Source organism: Myotis daubentonii, chromosome X (assembly GCF_963259705.1).
Source record: "Myotis daubentonii chromosome X, mMyoDau2.1, whole genome shotgun sequence".
Classification (NCBI taxonomy): Eukaryota; Metazoa; Chordata; class Mammalia; order Chiroptera; family Vespertilionidae; genus Myotis; species Myotis daubentonii.
This window is the reverse complement of record NC_081861.1, coordinates 119,730,718-119,755,474: the sequence shown is the minus strand read 5'-3', so window position 1 is coordinate 119,755,474 and position 24,757 is coordinate 119,730,718. Positions and strand designations below refer to the sequence as shown.

Below are 24,757 nucleotides of genomic sequence, written 5' to 3'. Positions count from 1 at the left end.
TTGAGGAAACTCCATGTTGTTCTCCACAGTGGCTGCACCAGTCTGCATTCCCATTAGCAGTGCAAAAGGGTTCCTTTTTCTCCACATCCTTGCCAATACTTGTCATTTGTTGATGATAGCCATTCTGACAGGTGTGAGATGGTACCTCATTGTTGTTTTGATTTGCATCTCTCACATGATTAGTGACTTTGAGCATGCTTTCTGAATGTCCTCTTTCAAAAAGTCTCTATTTAGGTCCTTTGCCCATTTTTGATTGGGTTGTTTATCTTCCTTGTGTTAGGTTGTATGAGTTCCCTATAAATTTTGGAGATTACACCCTTATCAGAGATAATTGATAAATATGTTCGCTCATGCAGTGGACTTTCTTGTTGTTTTGTTGATGGTTTCTTTTACTGTGCAGAAGCAATTTATTTTGATGTAGTCTTATTTGTTTATTTTCTCCTTAGCTTCCATTGCCCTAGAAGATGTATCAGTAAAGATATTGCTATGACAAATGTCTGCTGTTTTGTTGCCTATGGCTTCTTCTAGGGTTTTTATGGTTTCCCATCTTACATTTAAGTCCTTTATCCATTTTGAATTTATTTTTGTGTATTGTGTAAGTTGGTGGTCTAGGTTCATCTTTTTTTTTTTGCATGTATCTGTCCAATTTTCCCAACACCTTGTCAGATATAAGTATTGCTACCCCAGCTGTTTTTTCATTTCTATTTGTCTGAAAGATATTTTTCCATCCCTTCACTTTCAGTCTGTGTGAGTCTCTTGTTCTGAGGTGGGTCTCTTATAGACAGCATATATATGTGGGTCATGTTTTCTTATCCATTCAGCCACTCCATGTCTTTTCATTGGAGCATTTATACCATTTACATTTAAAGTTATTATTAATAGGTACTTGCTTATAGCCATTTTTATTTTTTGTGCCTGTGTTCCCTCTTATCTTTTTTTTCTTTTCTTCTTTTAACAATCCCTTTAGCATTTCTTATATTGCTGGCTTGGTAGTGATAAACTACCTTAGCCTTTTTTTGTCTGTGTGGCTCCTGATTTCCCCTTCAATTTTGAATGATAGCCTTGCTCATCCAGCCTACTTTTGAGAAAAAATGATTTGGCTGTCATATATTAGATAAATAGAATGGAGGTGAGGTTAGAGGAAGGGATGATAGTTAACAGCTCATTACCAAATGACCTAAGTGAGAAATAGTGAAGGCTTTGACTAGGGCAGTGGGAAAGTACTGGAAAGGAGGGGGTGGGTGTGAGAGACATTGTGTAAAGCAGAATCCACATGATTTAGCAACTGATTGAGGGTAAAAGGGAGGGGCTCATAATTACTGGTTTCCTGCTTGAATGACTAGGATAATGTGGTATCAGAATAGAAACAGGAAATTGGACAGATGATATATTCTGATCTTCAACTGAATGGATATAAGACACTAGAAGAATTTTATAGAAAAAATCATAGGCAGCAAAATCTCAGACATCTCTATTAGCAATATGTTTACCAATACATCTAGGGCAAAGGAAACAAGGGAGAAAATAAACAAAGGGGACCACATCAAAATGAAAAGCTTCTGCACAGCAAAGGAAACAATCAATGAAATGAAAAGACAGCCCATGGCATGGGAGAACATATTTGCCAATGATTCAGCTAATAAGAGGTTAATTTCCAAACTATATAGAGAACTCATATAACTTAACAAAAGGAAGACAGACAATCCAATTAAAAAAATGGTCAAAGGACCTAAATAGATACTTCTCCAAAGTGGACATACAGATGGCCAAGAGACATATGGAAAAATGCTCAAAGTCACTAATCATCCAAGGATGTGAATTAAAACCACAATGAGGTATCACCTCACACCTGTCAGAATGGCTATCATCAACAAATGACAAGTACTGGCGAGGATGTGGAGAAAGGGAGTCCTAGTATACTGTTGGTGGAAATGCAAAGTGGTGTAGCCACTGTGGAAAACAGTATGGAGTTTCTTCAAAAAATTAAACATGGAACTCCCATTTGACCCACTAATTTCACTCCTAGGAATATATACTAAGAATCCCGAAACACCAGTCAGACAGAATATATGCACCCTTATGTTCATAGCAGCACAATTTACAATAGCTAAGATTTGGAAACAGCCCAAGTGCCCATCAATAGAAGAATGGATAAAAAAGCTATTTTACATTTACACTATGGAATACTAAACAGCTTTAAAAAAGAAAGAACTCATCATTTGCAACAGAATGAATAGCCCTGGAGAATATTATGCTAAGTGAAATAAGTCAGTCCGAGAAAGGTAAGTATCACATGATCTCACTCATATGGGTATTCTAATGAACAAAATAAACTGATGAACAAAATAAGTCCAAGACATAGAAGCATGGAACAGACTGTAGAATCACAAAGGGAAGACGGGGAAGGGTGGGTAGGAAGAGATCAACCAAAGAACTTGTATGCGTATATGCAAAACCCATGGACACAGACAATAGGATGGTGAAGGCCTGGAGTGGGGGGTGAGGGTGAGCTAGAGAAGTCAATGGGAGAAAAAAGGGGACATATGTAATACTTTCAACAATAAAGATTTTTTTTTATTTTTTTTTTTTACAAAAAAAGACATTAGGAGAATTTTGAGGATGACTGTATATGAAAATGAGGTGCGAAGTCCCAGAGAAAGTTCAATAAAGAGAAAGAAATTTGGAAATTTTAGCCTAAAATAATGGTAGGATAGGGGAGGAGAGATTTTTTTAGCTGTTTTCTCCTATGAACTCTTTGTATGTGCCCTTTCCCCATAGCTGCCAAATTATTATCTATACCATTTTTGAACTTTGAGTCCATGCCATCCTGAGGCAGGCTTTTCTTTTTTTGCACCATTCAGTTAGAAGTGTCTTCTTCATTCTGAATTCTCCAAAGTTCCTTCCTTTTGATCAAAGATCTGTATCCTGGGACCTACCCTAGAGCAACTGCACTTCATTGTTACAAAAGCTCTTCTGATATTTTCACAAAGCTGTCATGGCCCTGTTTTGGCTACACTTCCAGTAATGCACAGAGTGTAAATGCTGCTCAGAGGCTATGTAATACCTTTATGCCTTCTCTGTCTGTGATCCTTGCTAGAGTTTTCCTATATATAAATAAACTCATAGGAAACACAGAGAAAAACTTGAGTGGATGGCCCAGGAGAATATTATTGATTGGGGTCTAAGCTTAATCAATCGAACATGGGAAAATTAATTTAGAAATTTCCAGTGGGAATCATTAGGATCCCTCTGTGGATAAATACCTGGACGCATGTCTAGCTCTGTTACCTCTTCCCCTTCTTATGCTCCTATATTCTGTTATAAGCTAAGCCTCTCCAATTCTCACAGTGGTCCATATAACATAGTTTTCAGTTATGTCACCATCTTTCGGTCTAACTAGCATGGAGAAGAACAAGGCTAGCCCTCCCTTGGTCTAAATATTGTGACTTTAAAAAAAAATTTGAGCTAAAATTTGTATATATCCTCCAGCTGTCGCATAGTCAGTGTGCTGCCATTGGTGTCTGTTAAAAATTTTTAGCTATGTAACCAAGTATAGCCTCTTTCCTTCGTTGTTCTGACACTTTGTCTTTTTACAGTTGACTGTTGCTCTAACATGAATATTTTTTTTAGATATCAATTGAATATATTTATCAGATTGTCTTATCTATACCATTTTAAGACATTTTTTTCTTAATGTAGAAGAGCAAACAACTTATGTTTAGGATAGAGTTCTATTACCTAGTGGTAATCTTCCTGTTTAATAGTTAAATTGTTAAGGTCTGGGAATGAATTTATGGGACACTTTACTGAAGTGGTATACGGTAAATGTAAATCATACTTTCTAAAATGAGATGGCCCCTCTTTTAAATAAATTTATTGATATAAAATAATACTAGTTTTGTTGTTAGGTGCTTAAGCTCTTCAATCAGCAGACATGATTTCAAATTCGGTTATATCATTTACCATTTATTTCTCCTCTCTGAATCTATCTCCTTAAGTTTCAAAGTTGGGTACTAATGACTTCTGTTTAGGACATTTTTGAGGGTTGAGGAGATGATTTGCATGAAATACTTCGTACCTTGTCAGGTACATAATTAACGTTTGGTTGTTATTTTTCTCTGAAAGTCTAATTATAGTACAAAATACCACTTTTATTTTTGCTCTGCATTCAGTTTCATATTGAAAAAAAGTATAGAATTAAATTATTGATAAAAAACTTCTAACATATCATAACCATTTTATTTTAAGAAGTGGATTTTTTTTGTTCTACCTTGTTCCCATCTCTTTTTAAAAATTCGTAAGTTTGACATTATTGCAGACATCCCCCATTACCCCAGCACGGTTTTCCCGCCCCCCCTCCCCCTGTCCCTACCTCCTCCTCTGTTGGCCCTCACCACACTATTGTCCCTGCCCATGGGATGTTCATATATGTTCTTTAGCTAATCCCTTCACCTTCCTTATCTACTCACCCCCAGCCCCTCAACGCTCTGGCTCCTACCAGTCTGTTCTATATATCCATGCATCTGGTTCCATTTTGTTCATCTGTTTATTTTTTTATCATTAGATTCTACATATTAGTGAGATCACATGGTATATCTTTTTCTCTGACTGGCTTATTTCACTTAGCATAATACTCTCCAGATCCATCCATGCTGTCATAAAGGGTAAGAGATCTTTGTTTTTTACAGCTATGCATTATGTAGATATACCACAGTTTTTTATTCACTTATCAGCAAAATATTTTAAGGGTGATAAAGGCCAAGGAAGCAGTCTAGAAATCTGTGGCCTTGGTGTTCTAACATTTGTGCTTTTATCAGAGCTCACCTACTATCATCTGTGACCCTGAAGATCCATGAATAGTATTCCAATATCCATTAGTCATGGCTCACTCTGAGTAAAGAGGTATGCTGGGGAGATGGTGAGAGAACACTCCCATATTTCATTGACTGTTGCCCACCCCACCACTGCATCCTTTATTTCTATTGTCTCATCAGCTGTTTTTTTAATGAACAAAATTATTTATTTATTTATTTTCTTTTTATTTTCAATGTAATATTTTAATTTTTTCTCTATTGATTAAGGTATTACATATGTGTCCTTATTGCCCCATTGCCCCCCCTACTCGCCCTCACCCCCAAGGTGTCTGTGTCCATTGGTTAGGCTTATATGCATGCATGCAAGGCCTTTGGTTGATCTGTTTTTAATGTGGTATGAAATATGTTCCTCATGGTTTAAATTTTATTCTAAGAATTATTTATTTCAAATTGGTTAGGCAGTTATTGTAGTCAGGTGTAGAAATAACTATATGTGCTTTATGCTTGTCTTCTATTTCTTTGTTTTAGAGTTGCTGGTTTATAATTCTAATATCTATAGTTTCGCTACAGGGAGTGGAGAGAGAGCTGCTCTTTTTCATGATTCTTGCTCAAGGCATCTATTTCCTTTTTGCTTAGTTGCTGTTGTTTTATCAATGAGTTGATCATTTTACTTAAAATAGTATTTTGGGAGATTCTCTGAGGCCTACGGGGTACTCTTCTAGAAAAGATTTCCACTTGCCTTGGCAGGGGCCTAAAGTATGATCACTCTGGGATCACTGTAAATTAAATGAAATAAATAGCTTAAGGGTAGTGTTTTTTTGGGAGACTAAGTAATATGAATTTGTTCTATAAATTTACCTTAAGGATATGTGAGGGTTGGGGAGTGTCAAGTTTAGTTATGTTTCATCCTTTTCTTAAGGATGGAGCTCTTAGTTTTACTGGATTGGGGTTCTCTCCAATTGGAGATTTGACCAAGCTCCCTATCCCCACCCTTCCAGACCTGTGCCACCAATAAACTTAGGCTATAGTGACTGGGGTTAGTAGGTCCAGTAAATGCTCTCAGAATAATCTCTTCAATGGGCCATTTAATTCTGACTCTTGTTTTACTTGGATTTTGACCTAGGAATCTGGTAAACTATTTTATTTTGAGGAAAAAAAAACACACCATTAGTTTTATTTATTTTCAATAGGATAATTGGTCCAAATAACCTAGTTTGCTATATTACTAGAATTAGAACTTCCCCACTGTTTTCACAACCAGCTTTTCTATTTAACATTTCAGATTTCTTGGACACAATTCTCATTCTCTGACCTTACTTTCTTGCTACTAGCAGCTTTATTTCTAATCTCCATTTCAAGTTATGTTCTCCTTTGGACAATTTATGTCAACCTCAAGCACATTGAAATAGTTACTTTCATTAATGTGATAGGGATTTTACCAAAAAATATTTTTAAAACCTCTGGATGGTTTGATTTTGTGATTTAAGAATGAATGGATGACTTTGGAGAAATAGTCAGGACTTGGCAAATTGGATGAAATAAAAAGATGAAGTGAACACTCACTGATATGTGGAATATAATGATCAACATAATTTGATGAACAAGAATAGATCCAGAGACAAATGTCAGGGGAGGAGGGGTTAGAGAGCAACCAAAGGACTTGTATGCATGCATATTAGCATAACCAATGGACACAGACACTAGAGCAGTGGGGGCTTGCCCAGGGTGTTGCCCGGGGTGGGAATGGCTTGGGGGGGGGGGGAATCAAGTGAGGAAAAAGGAGACATATGTAAAACTTTAGACAATAATAATAAATAAAAAAGACAGTTGAAAGCTTAAAAAAAAAAGACGTGGTGAAAAACTCATGGCTAGAAAGAGAGCATTTTTGAAATGCTTGACCAGACCATTTAGAATGTCAGGTAATTAAACGAAGCCAGCAAGGGTTTATGGGATATAAGCTAATTAAAGAAGGTAAGCCATGAAGGAATGATAAAGGAACTGGAAGTATAGGAGCCTGTGTTAATCTTGTGGAGTTCTATCCTATATTCATAGTTTAAAAATATCAGTTAATGAACATATGATTGTGGACCACATAAATCAAGGCTGGATCAGAATCTTCTCTTAGAACTAATTATCAGATATGAACTATAACGAAGGATCTTTTGACCTCCAAAGAATATTCTTGGTATGTTTACTTATCAAACCAATACCCAGAAAACAATGAATGGAAAGTTAATAATATAAGACAACTGATAATTTATGATTTTTTTTTCATCTGGAGATAATAGGGAGGATCAAAGAATGGATGAATCTCATCATATTATTTTCACATCAGATTTCCCCCCTGCTATTCTTTCTCACTTGCAACAGTTTAATGTACTACAAATGAACGGGAGTATAATATTTTATTATATTATGGATTATAATATGTGAACAAATATATAGTGTACATAAATAATTACTTCTAAATTTTTGTTATTTTAAATGCTTAAAGTTACTCAGCCACCATTAATAATTTATTGAGCTGCTCTGTCTGTCATTATGATGTTTTCAATATATTTTCCTATTGAATCCTCAGAAAATCCTATAAGGTAGAGACTATTATTGCTATTTTATAGGTGAAATTCATACAAAAATTAGTAACGTGTAACTATTTTTTATGAAAAACTTTCACCTATATTTACTTTCATGTACATTTTAATGGTGATCCTCATACAGTGAATTAGGGCAGACACTGTTATTCATTGTTTACAAACATATTTCTATTGATTTCAGAGAGGAAGGGAGAGGGAGGGATAGAAATATCAATGATGAGAGAGAATCATTGATTGGCTGCCTCCTGCAGGCCCCACACTCGGGATCGAGCCCACAACCCAGGTATGTGCCCTAACCAGGAATCGAACCATGACCTCCTGGTTCACATGTTGACCCTCAACCATTGAGCCACACTGGCCAGGCAGGCTATTATTCATTTTTAATACACAAGGACAAGGAAGTTCAGAGGAGACTTGCCAAAGCAACCAGCACACTGATAAAATGGTGCCCAATCTTAATGCTTCTAAATCACAAGCTATTAATTTCTCTATAGTGCTACATTTCTTTGAAAGATAGGTGATTATGGTCATCATCCTGATTATGAATGATTATGCAGAACTTGGTATGTAGAAAACCAACAGCAATTGCATTTAATAATGCAAATATCTTATATCTAATACCATGAGAAGAACCCAAGGAATGGGTACAAAATGTGAAGTGTTCTAGGAAGAATGAAATGAGTGGACTATATCATTCTAAAGGGCAATCTATATTCCAGTGATTTATTTAGCCTTGTCAGACACTTTGTTTAAAAGGTATTTTTCTTTTTGATCATGCTAAAACAACTCCAATGGTTACAGCCAAATTGTGGCATAAAGCTATAATCCCCAAATAGTAATTATTTCTTTCTTCCTGGGTGTCAGAACAATTTAGTTTGTAAATTCAAGTGTTATAATCAAAGTAAAAAGAAGTGTATGAGGTAAACCATTATACTAACTGGCTGCAATTCTTTTGGCTTTTTAATTTATTTTTATAACAATTTAGTTTCTTATTTTTTTTAAATCTTTATTGTTGAAAGTATTATGTATGCCCCCCTTTTTCTCCCATTGACCTCTTCTAGCTCACCCCCACCCCCCTTCGTGGGCCCACCCCAGACCTTCACCACCCTATTGTCTATGTACATGGGTTGTGCATATATACATAGAAGTTCTTTGGTTGATCTCTCCCACCCACCCTCTCCCGCCTTCCCTCTGAGATTCCACAGTCTGTTCCAGGCTTCTATTATCTCTGGATCTATTTTGTTCATCAGTTTATTCATTAGATTCCACATATGAGTGAGATTATGTAATACTTGTCTTTCTCTGACTTATTTCACTTAGCATAAAACTCTCCCGTTTCCTCCATGCTATCACAATGGATAAAAGATCCTTTTTTTTCTGCTGCTTAGTATTCTATGGTGTAAATGTAAAACAGCTTTTTTATCCACTCATCTCCTGATGGGCACTTGGGCTGTCTTCAGATCTTAGCTATTGTAAATTGCAGTGCTATGGACATAGGGACGCATTATTTCTGATTGGTGTTTTGGGTTTCTTAGGATCTAGTGGGATCTTTGGGTCAAATGACAGTTTTCCATATTTAATTTTTTGAGGAAACTCCATACTCTTTTCTACAGTGCTTACACCAGTCTGAATTCCCACCAGCTGTTTACTAGGGTTCCCTATTCTCCACATCCTCACCAGCACTTGTCATTTGTTGATGGTAGCCATTCTGACAGGTGTGAGGTGATACCTCATTGTCATTTTAATTTGCAACTCTCTGGTGATCAGTGACTTTGAGCATATGTTTCATATGTCTGTTGACCATCTGTATGCCCACTTTAAAGAAGTGTCTATTTGATCTTTGCCCATTTTTTAATTGGATTGCTTGTCTTCCTTTGGTTAAGTTGTATGATTTCCTTATATATTTTGGATCTCAACCCTTTATCAGATGAATCATTGTCAAACATGTTCTCCCGTACAGTGGGATCCCTTTTCATTTTGTTGATGGTTTCCTTTGCTGTGCAGCTTTTTAGTTTGATATAGTCCCATTTGTTTGTTTTTTCCTTGTTTCCCTTGCCCTAGAACCATGGTCAGCAAACCGCGGCTCACTAGCCACATGCGGCTCTTTGGCCCCTTCAATGTGGCTCTTCCACAAAATACCACATGCGGGCACGCATGTACAGTGCGATTGAAACTTTGTGGCCCATGCGCAGAAGTCAGTATTTTGTGGAAGAGCCACACTGAAGGGGCCGAAGAGCCGCATGTGGCTCACAAGCTGCGGTTTGCCAAGCCGCAGTTTGCCGACCACTGCCCTAGAAGATGTGTCTGCAAACATAGTGCTACCAGAGTTATCTGAGTTTTTGCTGCCTATGGTTTCTTATAGGATTTTTATGGTCTCACAACTCACATTTAAGTCTTTTATCTATTTTGAGTTTGTTTTGGTGTATGGTGTAAGTTGGTGGTCTAGTTTCATTTTTTTGCATGTATCCATCCAATTTTCCTAACACCATTTATTAAAGAGAATATATTGACTCCATTGTATGCTCTTTCCTCCTTAGTCAAATATTGAGTGTAATGGCTTGCATCAATTTCTGGGGTCTCTGTTCTGTCCCATTGAACTATATGCTTATTCTTATGCCAGTACCAGGCTGTTTTGAGTACAGTGGCTTTGTAGTATAACGTGATATCTGGTCTTGTGATCCCTCCAACTTTGTTCTTCTTTATCAAGATTGCTACAGCTACTCTGGGTCTTTTTTGGTTCCATATAAATTTTTGGAGTATTTGTTCTCAATTTGTGAACTATGCCATTGGTATTTTAATAGTGATTACATTGAATCTATAGATTGCTTTGGGTAGTATGGGCATTTTAATCATGCTAAGTCTACTGATCCATGAACATGGTATATTCGTCCACTTGTTCACTATTGGTGTATAAAAATTCCATTAATTTCTGGGTGTTAATTTTGTATCCTGCTACATTGCCTAATTGACTTATTAAATCTAGTAGTTTCTTGGTGGCGTCTTTAGGGTTTTCTATGTACAAATCATGTCATCTGTGAATAATGAGAGTTTTCCTTACTCCTCTCCAGTTTGGATGACCCTTTTATGTTTTCTTCTTGTCTGATTGCTGTGGCTAGCACTTGTGATCAGATGAGTTGAATAAGAGTGGTAAAAGTGGACATCCCTGTCTTTTTCATGTTCTTAGGGGAAATGGTTTTAGTTTTGCCCTTTGAATATCTTGTTGGCTGTAGGTTTGTCATATATAGTATTTATTATGTTGAGGTAGGATCCCTTTATTCTCACTTTGCTGAGAGTTTTTTTTTTGCAATAAAAAATGGGTATTAGATTTTGTGGAATGCTTTTTCTGCATCTACTAGTATTGATATGATCATGTGATTTTTGTCTTTCAGTTTGTTTATGTGATGTATCACATTTATTGATTTGCAAATATTGTACCAGCATTGCATCCCTGGAAAAAAATCCCACTTGGTCATGATGTATGATCTTTTTAATGAATTGCTGGATCCTATTTGCTAATATTTTGTTGAGGACTTTAGCATATATGTTCATCAGTTATATTGGCCTGTAATTCTCTTTCTTTGTAATGTCTTTATCTTTTTGAGGGCGGAGGGGCTTATTTTTACATCTTAGATTCTTAATATAGGTAAGAAAGTATTGTGTGGATCTGTAGAATCAGAAAAAATGCCTGTGAGCGATAAACAATTATAATATCAGAAGGTTGTATTCAGTGTAGTACACCTCTGGACTTTAAAGCAGGTATATAGTAATAAGTTAAAGAATTTCAATTACTGACATAAGGCCAAACAAATAAGGTCAGACAACTCCACCAAGAAACTACTAGATTTAATAAATCAATTAGGCAATGTAGCAGGATACAAAATTAACACCCAGAAATTGATGGCATTTTTATACACCAATAGTGAGCAAGTGGAAGAATATACCGTGTTCATGGATCAGTAGACTTAGCATGATTAAAATGTCCATACTATCCAAAGCAATCTATAGATTCAGTGTACTCACTATTAAAATACCAATGGCATAGTTCACTAATAAATGGTGGATCTTGGATTTAAGCCCATCTTCCTCACCTTAGCCCCATACTCCAAATCCTCTTGCACTCCTGACAGGAGATATGGTTTTTCACAATTCAAGGTTTGGTCAATTGGCCAACTGTTTGTCTTAGGATCATGCTAAACTGCAAGTTTTTACATTTTCTTAAATGGTTTTTAGTCATGTAAGTCTGGGGTCACAGATGGAATAGATTAGGAAGAAAATAATTATAGGAGTCAAAATTTAAATAAAATTAAGTCCAGATTAATTCTAGATCACATATTTCACTTTTTTATATATTTTTCTTTTTGTACATAAACAGAAATTAATATTTTAATTTATTATTTGTGTCACACAATTTTTATAAAGCTGATTTTTATGTTTTTGGTTTAACTAAGGATTTTTTAAAAGTTGAGTTTACCAAGCAAAGCACTTAAAAAAAGTCTTAAAGATTATCTATTTTGGACAATGTAGCACATAGTAGTTTCTTAATAAATGTTTTTAGTGAATGTGTGGGACTAATATAAATGTATTATTAATATTAGTTTGGCCCTAACTGGTTTGGCTCAGTGGACAGAACATCGGCCTACGGACTAAAGGGTCCCAGGTTCAATTCTGGTCAAGGGTGTGTACCTTGGTTGCGGGCACATCCCTAGTGGGGGGGGGTGTGCAGGAGGCAGCTGATCAATATTTCTCTCTCATCGATGTTTCTAACTCTCTATCCCCCTCCCTTTCTCTCTGTAAAAAATCGATAAAATATATTAAAAAATTAGTTTGGCCACCAAGTAGTTTTTGAGCTACTAGGCAAGGCTTTTAATTGAAATGTATTTCCTTTTTGAAGAAATGTTCAAATTCTGATACATCTTTCTGCTTAATAGAGTATCTTTCTATCTAGCTTCCGGTTGTTTGAATGTTAGTGAATAATGATTAATGGAAAATCCATTCAAAAGAAAAAATCTATTAAATCTTAAGGCAGTGATATGTACCATCCTACATAATGTTTTTCTCAACCGATAAAAGAAAATAATGGCTCTCAGAGATGGAAAATATACTACCTCCTAAACCTAGCCAACTACAGCTGAATTCCTCTGTAGAAGTCAACTACTTGTTGACTGATTTAGGATGACCTCAGATGAATAACTGGGGTGGGGAGGCTAGAATCTAGTTCTATGAGATTTTCTTCCTCAGGCATGTTCTCATGTTAACAGCAGTGGGGCAACAAAGGAAAAAGAGATGTCTAAGTATAACTGAAGCCTCTGCATAATGACTTCTCACATCCCATTGGCCCAAGCAAATCACATGGCGGACGGATTCAGAGTGGAGATTACATTTCAAAGGGCATCAGTAGATGTAGGAGTTAAAAACTGGGACCATTAATACAACCAGTCTACCAAACAAGCCTAACTAATTGAATCTATTCTCATAAAGCATATCTGGCATTTCCACTATTACCTTATAATTTTCTAGTTAGAACTAAATCCTAAATGGCAAACTGCCTTAAATACACACAGATACACACACACACACACACACACACACACACACTCTTACCTTATAATTTTTTTAAATTATATTTTTATTGATTTCAGAGAGGAAAGGAGAGGGAGAGAGAGATAGAAACATCAGCGATTGATCAGCTGTCTCCCGCATGCCCCCACTGGGGATTGAGCTCGCAACCCAGGCATATACCCCTGACCAGAATCAAACCTGGGACCCTTCAGTCCACAGGCCAATTCTCTATCCACTGAGCCAAACCAGCTAGGGCTACCTTGTAATTTTTGTTAATGTGATTCAGTAGCGAAAATATTTATTTCTGTAGAGATTGAGCAAAAGAATAGCAAGCTTTTAAATAGAAATATCACATGGTATTGACTGTGTTCAGTATACAAGACAAATATATCCACATGGCATTTATCAAATGAAATCTGTGTATGTGTACATTTTATTTATAAGTAGACATTACAAGAAAACACATATTTTAAAAATAAAAATGAGCCGATCATTCTACAAACATTCTAGTTGCCTATTATAATGAGATTGTGTATTAAGTGTCACTCTTAAAGCAATGCAAATGGCATTTGCATATCAGTTTAATTGCTTTGGATTAAACATTGAAAGATGAGAGCCAGGAGAGCTTATTAAGCTGAAATGAGAGCAAGTAATTTAAAAAAAGTGATATTATGTCAACACTACATCTGGAGGTCTGTAGCTATTTCCATTTTAAATCCTAAATTGGAAAGTTTCTTAAAATTATCATTGAATAGGATAGAGTCTAAAAACTAAAAAGGTTAATGCATAACTTGTATGCTTAAAATTTGTTTTGGAAGCCACACTATAGTTTTCTCTACTTTGCCAATATTTATGTACTAGACTGTGAGCTTTTGAAAGACATTAGGTCTCATTTACTGCTGTGTCTTTAGAGCTTTGACACAATCTATCCTATAATAGATGCTCAATAAATATTTTGAATGGAATGAATGAATGCAAGGTATGGCAACCACTTTATAGTTACTGGTCAGCACTTTAGGTGGGTGACTGAGTCCTGCTGGTTTTGACTGGTGCCTACAAGGGTATCCTCAGGCTCTCTTCCATTCTGAAGCATTGTGCTCACTGGCCTTCTCCCTCTTTGCCTGGGGGAATCATCAGTTATTAAATAGACTCCTATAGCCACCTAGCTTGAAACAGGCTTTGTGGAATGGAGTGTATGTGAGGAAACTTAATTTGCAATTCAGGGGGGTCTCCTGTCGGGATGTTAGATTTGGGGCTTATATTAGAAACTATCATTTGCTTGTTGTGTCCAGAGCATCAGAAAACTGATGCCACATCATTTTGAAAATCAGCGGTAATGTAGATCTCATTTATTTGCATTGGAGAATTAGCACCACTTCCAGGTGGTCCCTGTTGCTTACCACAGTAATTTCATTTTTGCCAGATAGCCTTGTATTGTTACATTATCTAAAGAATATCTTTTAAATTTGGTGAGAATAACCCCTTCATTTTAGTTATTCTGGAGAATTTATGGAATATTTAAATAGCTTTAAAATATCACCTTTTTGTTTTGTTTTGCTTTTTGTTTTTTGTTAATCCTCACCTGAGGATATTTTCCATTGATTTTTAAGGAAAGGAAAAGACAGAAAGAAACATCGATGTGAAAGAAACACATCAATTGGTTGCCTCCTGCACAGGCCCTAGCCCAGGCCCGGGAGGAGCCTATAATCAAAGTATCTGTCCTCGACCGGAATCGAACCTGGAACGCTTTGGCCTGCAGGCCGATGCTCTATCCACTGAGCCAAACTGGCTAGGGTAAAATATCATCTTCTTTAAATCTTGTAACAACTATGTAAAAACAGACCTATTGAATATCTCCATTTTTAAAAAATATATTTTCTTGATTTTTTACAGAGAGGAAGGGAGAGGGATAGAGAGTTAGAAATATCAATGAGAGAGAAACATCGATCAGCTGCCTCCTGCACACCTCCCACTGGGAATGTGCCCGCAACCAAGGTACATGCCCTTGACCGGAATCGAACCTGGGACCCTGCTGGGGTCCAACCCCAGCAGGTCCAGGGGTCCCCAAAGGTGTGGACGGAGTCGGTGAAGAAGGAATGACACAGAGGCAGCGTTCAGGTAATCATCATAGCCAGGTTCTCTTGTCAGGGTCTCCAGCCAGGTTCTATAGCCAGTTCTCCAGCCAAGTTCTGTCTAGGATCTCCAGCTAGGTTCAGTCATCAGGTTCTAGTCAGGTTCTCTTGCCAATTTCTGTAGTCAGGTTCAGTCCAGGATCTTTTGCCATGTTCTCTCCAGCGAAGTCCTTCTGTCTCTAGAGAACGTTCTGTGTAGGTTCTGTGCCTAGGTTCTGTCTCTCTTGGTTCTTACTTCTAAGTTCTGTCTTGTTACATCTGTATTTATACCAGTTGATTCCAATCCTATCAATCTCTATTCCAAAGGTTAGAGCGTTTCTTATCTCCATTCCAGGGAGTAAAGATTATGTAGCTTAAGCATGATTGTTCGTAGTTAAAGTGATTAATTACCCGCCTGGCACTTAGTTGAGGGGTTTTATTCCCTCCCTAACTTCAGGGGAAAATCCCTACTTGGGGAAACAACCTTTCTCGGAGAGGTGACCTTGGTTAAAACACAGCACCAAGAAGGTGAGCAAACATATTAAGAACAGTATGCCATATATGCCAGGTCCCTTGAAACAGCAAGGATGGACTGGCTCCCGGCAGGACCCCCCAGTCCGCAGGCCGACACTCTATCCACTGAGCCAAACCGGTTAAGGCTGAATATCTCCATTTTGCAGATTAAAAAGCTGAGGCATGGAAAAGCTAAGTGACTTACCCTTGTCCCACAAGGAGTAAGTGGCAGAGCCAGGTTTTGAAATTAGACAGTCTGGCTCCAGAGGGTTGTGTTCTGAACCATCCTGCTCTAAGCACATAGGTGACTAAAGTGCCCTTAAGGCCCCTGAAAATGAAAGATTTTGTATGCCACATCTGTTTTATTATTGTTGCTTTAAGTATTAATTGTGGTAAAAATAATAACATGGAATTTACCATGTAAACCATTGTTAGGTATATACTTCAGTAATACCAGGTATGTTCACGTTGTTGTGCAATAAATCACTAGAACTTTTTCATTTGGGAAAACTGAAACTCTACTCATTAAGCAAATAATTCTCCACTTTCCCGCCGCATTTCTTTTTTAAGTCCTGTCATCCCAAACCTAGCACCCTAATCTTACAAGCAAAATAGAAACAGATTCATAGGTAGAGATCAGGCTGAGATCTGTACAGTGAAATGGGATGGGTGGGTGGGGGGAGTGGAGGGATTGAACAAAAATGAAAAAGAAAAAGAAAAAGAAAAAGAGAAAAAACAACAAAAAAAGAGCTAATAATAAAACTCCATCAGACTATTATCAGATAAACAGAGACAGGAGAATGTTGTTTTATTTGCATAGATTTAGTATATGCGCCAAATTCAAAACTTATAAGAAATAGAAGAAACAGGATGATTTGAAATAAAGAAGAAGTATCTTAGTGACTTGTCTTCTTGTTCCTCCGTTTGGTCTTGGAATTTTGTAAGAGAAGATTGTTCTGTTGTAGTTCATCAGAATGACCTATATCTGAATCATTATTTTGGTAATATTTTCTTGGTTAAAGGCCACAAAGACAAAAAAAGCCATATTTCATTTTCTTACTTCCTACATATAGGTATTATTTTAACTATTATTTAGTTAAATTAGAATAACTATAATAAAATAATTATTAAGTTATATATCTGCCTAAAGAGAAATTATATTTAAATACTGGTAAAAGTTCTATTATTTTTATATATCCAGTTTTTTACAATAATAATTCCCATTTAGCATCCTTTTGATGTTTTCAAGAGACAGTTGTAACATTCAACACAAAGTAATAGAGATCATAAATATACATTACATATATTTAGTTTTATATAAAAGTCAAATGTTAATCATTCCAGTAAAAGTACTAATCCTTATAAATGCTTACAAAGTCATCTAATCTATGTTTGGAAAAAATAAAAACTTTGAAATGTATACTTACATTACTATATTTTTTCAATTCTTATTTTCTTTATATTTACTGTCATATTTGATCCAGAAATAACCCTGTGAAATACTTTGAAATGTCATAAAGGATACTATAAAAATAGATGCCAGAGGTGTGTTGCTTAGGCTGATTATTAAATGATGAGCTGAGAATGGAAAGGAGTTCCTGGTTGCAGGTCTCCACCAATACATGAAATTGAAGAAGAACATGACACATCAGGGACAGCAGTAGTTAAGTGCTTCCAAAGCCATCGATGTGAATGGGGATGTGCTAGGAGATGGGCAGAAGTGACAGCCAAATTCCAGGTCAAAAAATATCAGTTTTCATGAACAGAAGTTTGAATTTGATTCCATGGGGTATGAAGATGCAGGGAAGGAGTTTAAGCAAAGTAGTGTGACTTGGTTAGAAATGTCACAGGTGAAAATATTGCACCATACATCTATTTGCTAGAGTCAGGACTCATTCTACCTCCAACTTTTGTATATTATTTGTTACCTAAATTGGGTAGTGGTTCGGCTGTTAAGAAAACAAAACAAATGAACAAATAAAGCAGAAGCAGACTCAGATACAGAGAACAAATGAATGCTTGCTGGAGGGGAAGTCGGTGCAGGGATGGCTGAAAAAGGTGAAGAAGAATAAGCGGCACCAACCTACACTTATTTTTAAAAGCGCAGGGATACAAAGTTCAGCATAGGGAAAATATGTAATGTTATCGTGATAAGGTATAATGAATAGACTTTTGTGGTGACTGCATCATAAGGAATAGGAATGCTGAGTCATTATGCTGTCCACCTGTATGTCGAGTATACTTTAATAAAAAATAAGGGAGAGGGTCTTTTAAAAATTGTGGAAAAAGAATGAAAACTTTCAAATGAGTAATTGGCATGCCTGGTATTATTTCTAGCCTGTTCTCTGTGTTAAACAGAAATGCTCAAGGGTTTCTGAGTGCTGTAGGGATAGGGAAGTAGTATTGTCAAACTTGAATCTTTGATACAAAATACTTCACTCAGAATTTGATTTCCCTATGTTTGCTTTCTGACTCTAAATGTGAATGTGACAGGCCATTAAGAATAAAGGATCTAATCAACAAAACAAGGAAGTCTGAAAATTTCTCTAAGAATCCCTCCAAGTCCACAAGTTTGAGTAGAAGGGATGATAAGGATGTGCAGATAGACTTTCTGCTTTTTAAAATTATTGAAAGTTACTTACTTGATAATTAATTCTAGTACTTTGTGAATTATTCTACCACCAAATAGTGAAGGTTCTTATAAGCTTTGAGAGATGATGAATATTATGACATTTGAACACATTAAGTGAAAGATGTTTACTGGTCATCCACAGGGGTAGCTCAAATAGCAAATATCATTACAATCAAATAAAGTCAAGAAAACAACTATTTAACAAAAATTAACTGTAAATGCTTTTCAATAACTCATTCTTTTCAAGCAATCTTCAATTCCAGAAAATCAGAAAGATAGTGTCAAGTGAAGTGAAATAAATATTTATATTTGCTCATAAAATACTAGAGTCCTGGTGCATGAATTTATTCATGGGTGCGGTCCCTCAGCCTGTGTGGCAATCAAGGCCGATCGGGGCTGTCTCACCCAGTCCCAATCGGGGCGATCGGGGCTGGCTGGCCAGGGGGAAGGACTGCAGGAGGTTGGTCGGACACAGGAGGTTGGCTGTAGGAGCACATTGACCCCCTGGCCATCTGGGGGGAGGGACCACGGGAGGTTGGCTGTGGGAGCACCCTGACCACCAGGGGGCAGCTCCTGTGTTGAGTGTCTACCCAGTTGTGGTCAGTGCACCTCATAGCAACCAGTCTATCAGTAGTTTGGTCGCTTAGGCATATATATATATATATATATAATCCATGTTTCAATTTACTCAAGCTCTTGGGGGGAGTGAGATTTGATCTAGACTTTTAGTTCCTACCTTATAATATTATCCTAAAATATGTTGCTTAGAAGCTACAGAAATCATTTTTAATTAATAGATATATACAAAGGTATTTTTATATCCCAATTACTCATTCTTTCCCCTATAATTCCCTGTTGTAATTTGTTTCATCAGTTCACCTAAACTTATCATTTTCATTCACTTATCCATTATAAATAAAAAAACCTTTACCTTTTCTCTCTTGTGATTATTATCCTGTCTGATGGGGACAAAATAATTAAGACAGAATAGAGCAAGATGAATGGCAGACAACAGGTGCATTTGTATATTATGAAGTGTTTGTAAAATAATAAGCACAACCTGAATAATGCATTTGAAGAATACTGTCTGACAAATGATATTGAGTCATATATTAAAATCATCCCTCAATTACTGAAGAATGAATTACAAGTTTCTAATGCATCCAGTTTTATTAAACAGAGAATTCACCATGTTGTGCAGGACATCAAGATAGAGTTAAAGGGCTACTTTTTATTAATAGAGAATTAAAATCTGTCTATATATCTTGACCTATCTAAATATTTATATACATATATATTTAAATAATTCCCTTACTTATTATTTTTAAGTCTAGTGCTTTCTTTTTTTTTTTTACTAAGAATTAAATTTCCAAGGCATAGTATCCATCGATTCTAAGGTTCGCTTTTATGTAATGTAACAAAACTATTATTTGCACTAATGTTATTACTATAGTTTATTTTCAGCTTAAATACTTAGGATTATTTCCTTCAAATATTTACTGTTTTAATAATTAAAATTAATTTAAATATAATTTAAAATTAATATTTAGTATATATTATTTACATTAACCTTGACGATAAACTTTATAAGTACATATTTCTATTCACATGTTACAGACAAGGAAATCAGAGACATTATAAAATAGACATAAGATTAGTAAATTGCAGAGCTAGGATTTTCATTTTATTCATAGTCCATTCTTTTCTTCCCCCATTAAATTTTTTCCCTGTTTTTACTTAAAATCCATAGGGTTGTGCTTCTGTACAGTTTGCACACCTAGAAATGTAAAATACTGAGACATTACAGATAAAAATGTAGTAAAAATAAGAAACCCTTTGATTTAATGCTCTTCTGATGTTTTGATGTTTTTAAAGAGAAAAATAATGTAAGATTCAGGACCTGGACTTGCTGTGTGGGCCTCTATTCATTTTCCCTTTTGTCTGGCTTGCTTTCTGCTGGCCACGATGTGGATGTGGATGTGGATGTGGATGTGGATGTGGATGTGGAGGTAGCTGAGCTGTTTGGGGCTTCTGTGGTTGGCACAGTCACTGGGATCTGCACAATTCTCAACTGTACCATCTGGGCCTGTGGCAGCTGCTGGAAGGCAGCAGGGAACAGAAGCCTCTGTTGGGGAGGGCTTGGCCCAGGTATGGTCTGGGTAGAGCTAGGCAGAGACAACAGGACCATCTGGGGCTGCAGAAGACTTCCTACTTCATTGAGGTTAATGATAGCAGCTTGAGGAGCAGGTAAGATCATTCTTTGATGGGTTGAACCATTTGTACTTGAACCCTTTGCCACTGGCTGTTGAAAATGATGTAGAGGTTGCTGACATCGTTGTGGAATCAACTGGTAGAATCTCTGTGGCTGCTGTGGCTGCTGCTGTGGTTGCTGCTGTGGCTGCCGCTGTGGTTGCTGCTGTGGCTGCCGCTGGGGCTGCTGCTGTGGCTGCCACTGGGGTTGCTGCTGTGGCTGCCGCTGTGGTTGCTGCTGTGGCTGCCACTGGGGCTGCTGCTGGGGTTGCCACTGTGGCTGCTGCTGTGGCTGCCACTGGGGTTGCCACTGTGGCTGCCACTGTGGTTGCTGCTGTGGCTGCCGCTGGGGCTGCTGCTGGGGTTGCCACTGTGGTTGCTGCTGTGGCTGCCACTGGGGTTGCTGCTGCTGTGGCTGCTGCTGTGGATGCCGCTGGGGCTGCTGCTGGGGTTGCCACTGTGGCTGCTGCTGTGGCTGCTGCTGTGACTGCCTCTGGGGCTGCTGCTGGGGTTGCCGCTGTGGCTGCTGCTGGGGTTGCCACTGTGGCTGCTGCTGTGGCTGCCACTGGGGTTGCTGCTGTGGCTGCCACTGGGGTTGCTGCTGTTGCTGCCACTGTGGGTGCTGTTGTGGCTGCCGCTGTGGCTGCTGCTGGGGTTGCCGCTGTGGCTGCTGCTGGGGTTGCCACTGTGGCTGCTGCTGGGGTTGCTGCTGCTGTGGCTGCTGCTGTGGATGCCGCTGGGGTTGCTGCTGGGGTTGCCACTGGGGCTGCTGCTGTGGCTGTTGTTGTGGCTGCCACTGGGGCTGCTGCTGGGGTTGCCGCTGTGGCTGCTGCTGTGGCTGCCACTGGGGTTGCTGCTGTGGCTGCCACTGGGGTTGCTGCTGTTGCTGCTGCTGTGGTTGCTGCTGTGGCTGCCGCTGGGGCTGCTGCTGTGGCTGCCACTGGGGTTGCTGCTGTTGCTGCCGCTGTGGTTGCTGCTGTGGCTGCCGCTGGGGCTGCTGCTGTGGTTGCTGCTGTGGCTGCCACTGGGGCTGCTGCTGTGGCTGCTGCTGGGGTTGCCGCTGTGGCTGCTGCTGTGGCTGCCACTGGGGTTGCTGCTGTGGCTGCCACTGGGGTTGCTGCTGTTGCTGCTGCTGTGGTTGCTGCTGGGGCTGCCGCTGGGGCTGCTGCTGTGGCTGCCACTGTGGTTGCTGCTGTGGCTGCCACTGGGGTTGCTGCTGGGGTTGCTGCTGTGGCTGCTGCTGTGGCTGCCACTGGGGTTGCTGCTGGGGTTGCCGCTGTGGTTGCTGCTGTGGCTGCTGCTGGGGCTGCTGTTGGGGTTGCCGCTGTGGTTGCTGCTGTGGCTGCCGCTGGGGCTGCTGCTGGGGTTGCCGCTGTGGCTGCTGCTGTGGCTGCCACTGGGGTTGCTGCTGTGGCTGCTGCTGGGGTTGCCGCTGTGGCTGCTGCTGTGGCTGCCACTGGGGTTGCTGCTGTGGCTGCTGCTGTGGTTGCTGCTGGGGCTGCCGCTGTGGTTGCTGCTGTGGCTGCCACTGGGGTTGCTGCTGGGGTTGCCGCTGTGGCTGCTGCTGTGGCTGCCACTGGGGTTGCTGCTGGGGTTGCCGCTGTGGTTGCTGCTGTGGCTGCCACTGGGGTTGCTGCTGGGGTTGCCGCTGTGGCTGCTGCTGTGGCTGCCACTGGGGTTGCTGCTGGGGTTGCCGCTGTGGTTGCTGCTGTGGCTGCTGCTGTGGCTGCTGCTGGGGTTGCCGCTGGGGTTGCTGCTGTGGCTGCTGCTGGGGCTGCTGCTGGGGTTGTTGCTGGGGTTGTTGCTGTGGCTGCCCCTGGGGCTGCTGCTGGGGCTGCTGCTGGGGCTGCTGCTGGGGTTGTTGCTGGGGCTGCCGCTGTGGCTGCCCCTGGGGCTGCTGCTGTGGCTGCCGCTGGGGCTGCATCTGGGTGTTCAAAATGGCTGAACCTGGGACCTGAATTAGAGCTATGGGTGTGAGCTCCGGAGTATTTTTAAAAATAATTTTAATGCCTTGTGAAGGAGGCTTTGGTAAAGCAGGCTGTGTAGGTGCTGGCCGCTGGCCTCCTAGGCACAGAATTCTTTGCTTGATATCTATAGGAGTCTTGGTCCTAGCGGTAAAGCCCTTCAGGGGCGTAGAACCTCTCACCACTGTCTGGGCTGCATGAGCAGGGCTCACCACTTCGGTGACCTTGGGATGAACAGAGGTGGCCTTGACCTGGCTGGCCGGGGTACTTGGTGATGTGCTGGCAGTAGACACGGTGGCTGCAGGAAGTATGCGAGCTTGGTTCCCTTTCACAGAAGATTTCTTGGGAAGACTTGGTGGCTCTGAAGCAGAGGCATGAGATGGAGATTTACCAAAGCTGCTTGCCTGCTGTGGAGTAAAACTGTTGTCCCAGGAGCTGTTTCCTGAGCTGCAGGGAAGAGGGATGGCTGGAGGTGTGTGTTGGCCTCCCTGGCCCTCAACTGGAGACTGAATTGACACAGCCTGAGGCTGTTCCGCTGCTCTCCCTGGAGAAAGCTGGCTGAGATTGGTGGAGCCACTGGAGCTCTGTGCCACCCAATTCTGCACCAATTCCTCGGACTGCCTGGCTGCTTTCCCATCACCAGTCTGTGACCCAGGCCTGGAACTACTGGGTTGGTCATCTGTGGAGGAGTGGTGGTGAGACATCTGTCTCCGTCTCCTACGTCTGGCTTTTTTACGTGACTTTCTCTTTCCAGAGATAAATGGATCATTCAGAGACTGCATGACGGTCGGTTTTGTTATCTGGGATGGATCGCCAGCTTCACATCCAAATAGAGAATCCTCTTGTGTCTCCAGGGCTGGCCAGACTGTTGGTTGTGCATCATCATATGCGACAGACCTCTCCTCTTTAGCATATTTGTCCACATCCACTTCAGAAGGGACCTCCAAGTCACAGGGTTGCTGTTTCCACATATCTACACAACTTCCTGCTTTGGGAAATTTGAGGTCATCCTGCTGACCTGCTTGCCTTTCTTTCCTTTTTTTGTGAAAATTCCATGCCCTTAGCTCAGGAGGGGGTGAACTATAAGAGAGCTTCTGCTGCCAATTCAGGGAGGCTGTAGAATACCTCTTGAAATTCCTTCTCATTGGGGGAGTGTTCATCTTTTGCTTCTTATAGAGCAGCTTGTTTTCAATGCAGGCTACTGATACAGAAGGATCAAGGCACAGGGGCTCAGCTGTAGCTAAGATCAGCTGGCTCTCAAGTGAAAGTCTGTCTTCCTGGGTCCATGTCTGGTTATTGCTGGTTACGGTGTGTACATCAGAAACTAACGTCTGCATCGTGGGGCGTAAGAGAACATGTCTGCTTTGGTAAGGACTGCGGTCCCCGTTAGTGCACTGTCTATAGTCCCGCACTTCTGTGATGACACACCCGCTCTGAAAAATGTTAGCTTGCGAGTTTTCCAGGGCATCCACCAAAATAGGATGCAGTTGCTCTGCATCCACGTATTCAAGAAAGTCCCTTTCCTCATAGGGCAGTCTAATGGTCTCTGAATAGAGTTCATTTTCTCCCTTTATCATCAGCGAATACCCCTCCTCGCCTGGGTATAGGCTGACCACTAAACAGGGCAAGGACTCCCTCCGAACAAGCTTCTCCAGCAAGTTCACATTGCGCGTTAAGTCCTCCGTACCTTCGGGCTCCTTCCCGCACTCCTCAACGTACATATCATACAGCTTTTCATGCAGAGATTTCCCCCTAGTGGATGAGGCTTTCCTCCGAGGAGGTCTCTGCTGGGCGCTTTCAATGACACGATCCGCGTAGTCCATAGCTTGTTCTAAAGCTCTTTGCATTGTGACATAAAGCGGGAGCCCTAAAAGAAGAGAAAACTTAAGTGCGCTGTCGCACAGTGTAAATAATCCATCTTTAACATTGATGCACCATTTTGTAAATACCGCGACTGCGCAGTGGGCTACCCATCTAAGGTCAATATGGCCCCCAAGATACCTGTCCCCAAGGGAGCACTACATCAAATTATTGCTAGTTTCTGAAAATACCTTTATCTGCACAGGCTCTGGTCTCTGCACTGGGCCTCGCCTCGCGTCCGTTGACCTTATCTCAGCCGGAAGTCCATGTGGGATGCTCAAGTCACACCGACTTCTGTACGCATGCGTACCTTCCTCCCCCCTCGGTCATGGGCACTTCCTGTTCTGATGCCGGCCTCTGCCTATTGGCGAGTTGGTTGGGTGAGGCATTTAGGTTAAGTCCATGCAGTTTTAAAAGATAATGACAAAAAATGTTTCTAGGGACTAACGCAGTGTCCTCC

General features: G+C 40.0%; 2 protein-coding genes across 2 annotated transcripts in view; one reads left to right on the top strand and one right to left on the bottom strand.

The window, feature by feature from the left end:
- IL1RAPL1 (interleukin 1 receptor accessory protein like 1) overlaps positions 1-24,757 on the top strand; it is a 745,385-nt gene that overhangs the window by 75,295 nt on the left and 645,333 nt on the right. The gene's annotated exons all lie outside the window — the stretch shown is intronic.
- Positions 20,145-24,284, bottom strand: LOC132224663 (transcription factor SPT20 homolog). Its single transcript, XM_059679777.1, has 2 exons — positions 21,940-24,284; positions 20,145-20,481 (listed from the first exon to the last, which is right to left on the bottom strand). Exons 1-2 carry the CDS (start codon positions 24,282-24,284, stop codon positions 20,145-20,147), a joined length of 2,682 nt encoding a protein of 893 aa, XP_059535760.1.

Coding starts and splice junctions, on each gene's coding strand:
- LOC132224663 (XM_059679777.1), bottom strand. CDS start 24,284: ATGCAAAGAGCTTTAGAACAAGCTATGGACTACGCGGATCGTGTCATT. Junction 20,482..21,939: donor CCACAGCAGCAGCCACAGCA/GCAACCCCAGTG, acceptor AACCCATCAAAG/AATGATCTTACCTGCTCCTC.